Source organism: Tigriopus californicus, chromosome 10, assembly GCF_007210705.1.
Source record: "Tigriopus californicus strain San Diego chromosome 10, Tcal_SD_v2.1, whole genome shotgun sequence".
Taxonomy (NCBI): Eukaryota; Metazoa; Arthropoda; class Copepoda; order Harpacticoida; family Harpacticidae; genus Tigriopus; species Tigriopus californicus.
The window spans coordinates 109926-116299 of NC_081449.1; the positions used below are offsets into that span (position 1 = coordinate 109926).

Here is a 6374-nt window from a genome sequence, read left to right on the forward strand (position 1 = left end):
TCTACCTGCTTCAGAAAAGTGAAAAATTTTCATTTATATTTTAGGCATAGAAAAAGCTTATTATATTTCTTGGCAATTGCTTTAAGCTATAACCGGAGCAATTTGCTGTCAAATTCGATGAAAATGCAATCTTTTAAAACGAGATTTCTTATCGTTTGCTCCATAGATTTGAATAAAATTTTAGTTGGAAACGCACCTAAGGTTACTTCCAACATCTATTGATTACGTTTTTAAAAATGATATCTCTTTGTAGATTTTAATTGGATCAATATTCTAATCTGAGCTAGAATCCAAAATGATTTTTTACAAAAAATGTTCCCTTTGTTTCAATAACAACGAAAATCATAATTATAAGTCTTGGCATTTGCAAAAAATCTTTATCAGTATTGTGAGTAACACCGTGTGCCGCTATTGGATGACAACGCTTGCTTATTTTCAAAAGAACATAAAAAGGCTTTTGCATATCGCTTCATTTAGCTCTGTATTGTGAATTTCCCACGTCGATTTTTCGTCAACTTTAGCCCAATGAATCAGACTGACTTTCAACTGTGTCCAGCCGACGCATTCAATCTTTATATAGTTTACCGAAACATTGAAATTGAGGGACATGTTGAAGTAATAGTAGTAGTAGTAGTAGTAGTAGTAGTAGCAGTAGTAGTATGTATAAGTCAAGTTGCATAAGCACTGGGTTCGAACCAGAGGTGAAAGTTTTAACGCTCGTACCTCTGTGTTAAGGCTTGGACGTTACCTTGGATGGGCATCCACTCAACACTTTGGCGAGTGTAATTTTATACTTGTTAACGTCCAAACGCCTTTCCCCAAGCTAACAGTTTAAAAAACTGGCCTCAGGGTGTCCTAATGCCTTAAAGCCATTCATTGGTCTCTTGTTCTAAGAAGGGAGGAGCATCGTGTCATCGGCGGACATAGCGACAATACGTCTGGCTACGATTGGAAGATCATTGATCTTAATCAAAATCAGTAAGGGCTCTAAAGTACTACATTGGCCTACCCATGGATTTCTAGAAGACCTGGATGGCGAACGGCAAAAAGAAGGTGACCCATAGAGGGGAAAGAGGCGATCTCTCTGTTTGCTAGAAAGAGCACCCTTGACATCATTTTCAGTGCTTCTTTCTTCATGGAAAATACAAAAATATCAATAGTTACGAATTATTAAGACAATTTCCCTATTTTTAGTTCCTAATTTTCTATAATTAATTCTTCTTTAAAGCTAAGCATGCAAATTCCAATATTGTTATTAAAACTCTCCTCCCTTGACAAACCCAAGATATAGGTTTCAATGGGCACTTATTGCCAATTGTAAAAGCGAGATATAATACCTAATATAGAATGATATTTGCAAAACTCTTCTTTCATCTCTAGCCAAAAACGAGCTTCTAGTTACATTAGCTTAAATCAATATTACACTTTCAAAAATAACTTGACCCTTCCACTTGGATATTACAACCAAATCTAAATGATCCAAAGCAACTCTGTCATACAAAATTGTAAATGAATTGAAAATGAGCTTCTCAGTTTCCATATGATTTCCATATGATGTTTCCTCAGTAGAAAACATTTAATGTTGAATTGAATTGCAAACAGCATGATGTTAAACTATGACAGCAAGTTCATGAGGTGCGTTATAACTCCTACAATCCAAAAAGTATGTAATAGTTAGGGCGGGGAAGGTATTATGTACTCGTCTTTTTTTACAAATAATCGAGTTTCAAGAACATTTTTTCGATTTAAAGGAGCTCCTTCAATGTGATTCCTTCAGGTTTTTTTTTTGTTTGTTTTTTCACGGCCTTTTCTAACCATTGCAAGGAATGTAATCCCCAATGCTATTGAAATGAAAGGTTATAAGTCGTCTATTCATTACCTTTCAATCTTTGCATGTTGTTTGGTCTACCAACAAGTTTGAGTTAGCAGATTGAGATAGGCCTGGAATGTAGGGTTGATCTGGAATGCGACTTAAAAATTTGTTTACTTTGTCCTTGGAAAATTATTGATCCTAAGGATTTTCAAAGACCTTTTGGCTCATTGTTTCAATTCTCCTAAACAAGCATTAACAATCAGTAACTTTGATTGTCTTTCACATGCACTGATATATTTTAACAAAAACAAGTACATAAATCTTCCAGCCTTTTTGAGAAGTCTGGGAGCAACTTAAAGATACAAAAAAATGAATAGCTGCAATTTGAATAAATAAGAGTGGAGGGTTGGATTGAAGAACTTAATTCCCACCATGTACTTCCCAAAGTATGAGTGGCATGTTAAAACCAATTTGTATATCTTTTGAAACAACTAGGACTTCAAACAGCTAGTGGAATCTGCTTTAACAACTTTTACAATTTTATTTTTGGGTACTGTGCAATTCATAATGCGTTTCAGTGGTCAAGGCAACTTGAGGCCCAATTCTTCATACTTCTGATTTTAGGCATTCACTTTAGTGGTGTTAAATAGAGAGTACTAAAAAGTTATTCTTCTTCTTATTCCAGGATGAGACAATGATTCCTGCAGAACATATTGTAAAGAACTAAGATCAATTGGTTTAGTACAGTTGTTTAGAAGAGTTAATAGAGGTGATAGTTAACTATGACATATGTTTAGACTTCAATTATTGCAAGGATCTCTTATCAGATATTTGGGTGATTACGCCACAAACCCAAGACTCAGCTTTCATCATTACATTTTAAGAAGTGAGCATGTCAATTTTTTTTCAAATGAACTGATTTTCAAAACGAACTGATTTTTGAGGAATTCCAAATGTTTTCAAAGGTTTTTGCTTTGGCTTCATATCACATCACTATATTAGTTATACTTTGACAAACATAAACTTTGGTCGAAAACAAGAGATATGCACATGTTTCTGCCACTTTCAATTAGACTTAAATGAGAGTTTAGAACATTAAGTACCAGAAGTGTCACTACTTGCTCATTCTTTCTTAACTCTTCATTATGATTTTTGCCTTCAGAATTTCCCTAAACAATATTGGCGATTTCGCCATATTGGTATTGGGCAGATTCACTTAATCATAGATAATCATGCCTAGGGTGCCCTAGACAAACTATGGTCAACATTGATGTTATTTTGACACTCGATTAACGTAGATTCGTGAAGTACCTGAGTTCAGGCGAATTTTTTTGCTGTCATGGCCACTTCTTGACCCCAGCGCATCACGGGTTCCAACAGATTTGATAGCCAAAGCCAGCTTGACTTTTATTGGTATTTGGTTATTGGGCATGCACATGGTTTTACCATGAAATGAAGTTAAAAATAATTACAAGCATTTCCACAATACTGCAGTTCAAAGTATTTGACATTTGGTAACTTTGCTTCCTTCAATGAAGTGTATATATTAACACTTATCATTAGCCTCCTCATTTGAAAAGAGAAGCCCTGAATGAGCAATTTCAAGGTAAATAGGACGAGTCGAAAATTCCACCCCATTTCACCACTTAATGCCAAGCTGTTGACCCAGCCGATCTGGCCAAGACTAAGCCAGCCTGAAGACATAATACACCTGAATTGGCGTTGCTGCTTTGTCTTTTCTCTCTTGTGGGTCAACCAAAAAGGGGAATTTGTGACTGAGCAGAGTCCATCTCTTTCTTTAGATGTCCGTGGCCTACCCCACAGATTCCAATAACTGGCCCTGATATGTTCCCTTCAATTGTTTCTCCATGACTCATTGAAGGGGGAAAGGAAGATGACGTCATCGTCAAATTTTGAGAGATCACTCCTACTTTTGAGGCTTCATATCTCTTTGCTGAGGGATTGAATTGAAGGTTCAGTTCTTTTATCCATTAAAGGAATGGTTCATGCAGGTAGGTATTTTTATAAACTGTCTAAGTTTCACTCATTAACATGCACAAAAACTAATTTTAGAAGAAAAAAGCCGTTTTGCGGCTGATTTTTTTGTATTTTGGAATTTCGTATTTTTGCAATAAACTTTTTGAAACCTTAGAAACTGTTATGGTCCAATATTGAGATTTATATCTTGGATTTTTAGTACCTCTACTGTTTTGAAAAGTGCCCCAATGACCTCCCAAAATTTGTGCTGTTTTCATGGTGCAGCTGCTCCTTCAATGTGTCAATTCTCGAGGTAGAATCTTCCTAATTGTTGTAGGTGCCACGTTAAGGAATTAAACTTTACTATCAAGCTAGTTTCTCCAAAAAAAAAAGTGACGGTAAAATGTTGATTGGACGAAAATTAGGCACGTAAGTAATATCCCCGCCTTTGAAGAATGGTAAACAATGGATATCCCATCAAATCGCTGATTTTCCTTAATCTTTTTATGATCCTGAGAATGTTCAGTCTACTTACTATTTTTGAATAATACAACCACTTACTTGGAACAACAGAAATATGCTGACATGGATCTTTTTCGAAGGTACTCCAAGTAAAAAGTTTTCCATCTTGGAGTATAAATAAAATATCTTAGCAGGTTTCAAAGTTTCAACTTGTGCTCTTACATTTATTGCTCATTGTTTGATATTGCTAGGAGGAATCGGTGCATTTTCTAACAGGGAGTATTTTTTCATAATTTCTCAATCTCTGAATATTCTATTCTTTTGCTTGCATGTATAGAATAAGGTCAATGACTCGGCAAGAATATCCATATTCGTTGTCATACCAAGACACAACCAAAAAAAAGGGCAAAAGTTAGGTTCGATCAAAATCAATTTGACAAATCAAACATTATAATGAGTCGAATTAAGAAGCAGATGACAATAATCACCTTGAGGAAATTGTCTGAGAGCTGAATTCCGGCCTTCGAATCAAAAATGGAAGATCTAGTGTCGGTCAGAAAATCAGTGGACACCACATTCTCATCAGTGTAACCCAAGACTCCTTTCATGGGTCCATCGGAGGCTGCCTTGATCTTAGCGCAAAGGTCGGCATATTTGACAGGCCTATCAAAACGAAATTGAGGAACTCTTGTTTCACCCACCAAACGACTATCATTTGTCTTTAACTCACTTCCCGGTCACAATGGTTAAATCCACCACAGATACATCGGGTGTTGGCACGCGGAAAGCCATGCCAGTGAGCTTGCCATTCAGGTCCGGGATCACCTTGCCCACGGCTTTGGCCGCTCCAGTAGACGATGGAATAATGTTCTGACTGGCACTACGGCCTCCCCGCCAATCCTTATTAGATGGGCCGTCCACAGTTTTTTGGGTGGCCGTTACAGCATGAACAGTGGTCATTAATCCTAGTGAATAGAAGGTTATCATTTTGACTGACAAATTCCAAAACTAATTGAATACCTTGGTCACTCACCTTCCTTGATCTCGTAGTTATCATGAATGACCTTAGCCAAGGGAGCAAGACAATTAGTGGTGCAACTAGCGTTGGACACAATATTCATGCTGGCATCATATTTCTCTTGATTGACTCCCATGACAAACATGGGAGCATCAGCAGACGGTGCCGAGATAACCACCTTGCGGGCACCCCCCTTCAGATGGACGGAGGCTTTGTCCAAAGTGGTGAATACTCCAGTTGACTCAATCACATAATCAACACCTGGATCACGATCAATCAACAATTATTTCATATTTCAATACTTGGTTTTTGTTACATGAGTTGTATGTTATCCTTGCCGTTTTGTCCACAACCGGAATGCCGTTTGATTTAAAGATATATGGAGAAATTGGGTAGGTATTGAAAAAAAATGCGTGCAGATGTGGGTTGCAAAATATAAGGAAAACTTGTTCTTAAAACATTAGATCTCATCCCTCCAAACACCACATTACCCGTGAAGAACGCCTCTGAGAGAGAGGGGCTGAGCGATGCATCAAATATTATAGTTGAATCGATGTCACATGACAAAAAAGCAATAATTTCATGTGGAAATTGTTCGAAATGAGAATAACATGCCAATGATGCCAAGGTTTACTCACAACTGATGTTTTTTTAGGTTTGGCCTTACTACTCGATGGTTAAACCCTGAGGAACTCTGTATCTAGTTCAGTGCTTCCATATGAAGGATGTTCCATACGGTATCCTACGCGCTCCCTCAAAGTGTTGGCGTTTTCCCCGCCCCAGGTGGCTAAGTGACCCTACATAGCTTTACTTCAAGGCCAAACACATTTTCCATGTCAGTTTTACCAGCCTATATTACCTGATGAGCCCCATGGAATGTTTTGGGGGTCTTTCTCGCTGAAGATGTTAATCAAAGTGTTGTTGATCTTCAGCTTTCCGTCTTCTGTACTGGAGACTTTGACATCAGGACGTCGATTGTATCCGGTATGTGTTGAGTCATACCTACCAAAAAATATCAGAGTAAGTCATTTGACTGCAAAATTAACCGTATTTCATCAACAAACCGGAACATGTAAACAATGTAATCCAGGGGTATAAACGGAT

At 37.4% G+C, this 6374-nt stretch overlaps 1 protein-coding gene across 1 annotated transcript; it reads right to left on the bottom strand.

Annotated features, from left to right (window-relative positions):
• Positions 1-4447: 4447 nt before the first annotated feature.
• Positions 4448-6368, bottom strand: LOC131888067 (glyceraldehyde-3-phosphate dehydrogenase-like). Its single transcript, XM_059236850.1, has 6 exons — positions 6335-6368; positions 6130-6272; positions 5286-5531; positions 4983-5217; positions 4739-4915; positions 4448-4644 (listed from the first exon to the last, which is right to left on the bottom strand). Exons 1-6 carry the CDS (start codon positions 6340-6342, stop codon positions 4566-4568), a joined length of 888 nt encoding a protein of 295 aa, XP_059092833.1. The 5' UTR covers positions 6343-6368; the 3' UTR covers positions 4448-4565.
• Positions 6369-6374: the final 6 nt, after the last annotated feature.

Bases quoted from the DNA above. Each gene is read 5' to 3' on its own strand.
- LOC131888067 (XM_059236850.1), bottom strand. The intron at 5,532-6,129 runs GTAATATAGGCT...ATCGTGATCCAG, and splicing joins CATTCCATGGGGCTCATCAG to GTGTTGATTATGTGATTGAG. The intron at 4,645-4,738 runs GATTATTGTCAT...CTTTTTTTTGGT, and splicing joins TCAGACAATTTCCTCAAGGT to TGTGTCTTGGTATGACAACG.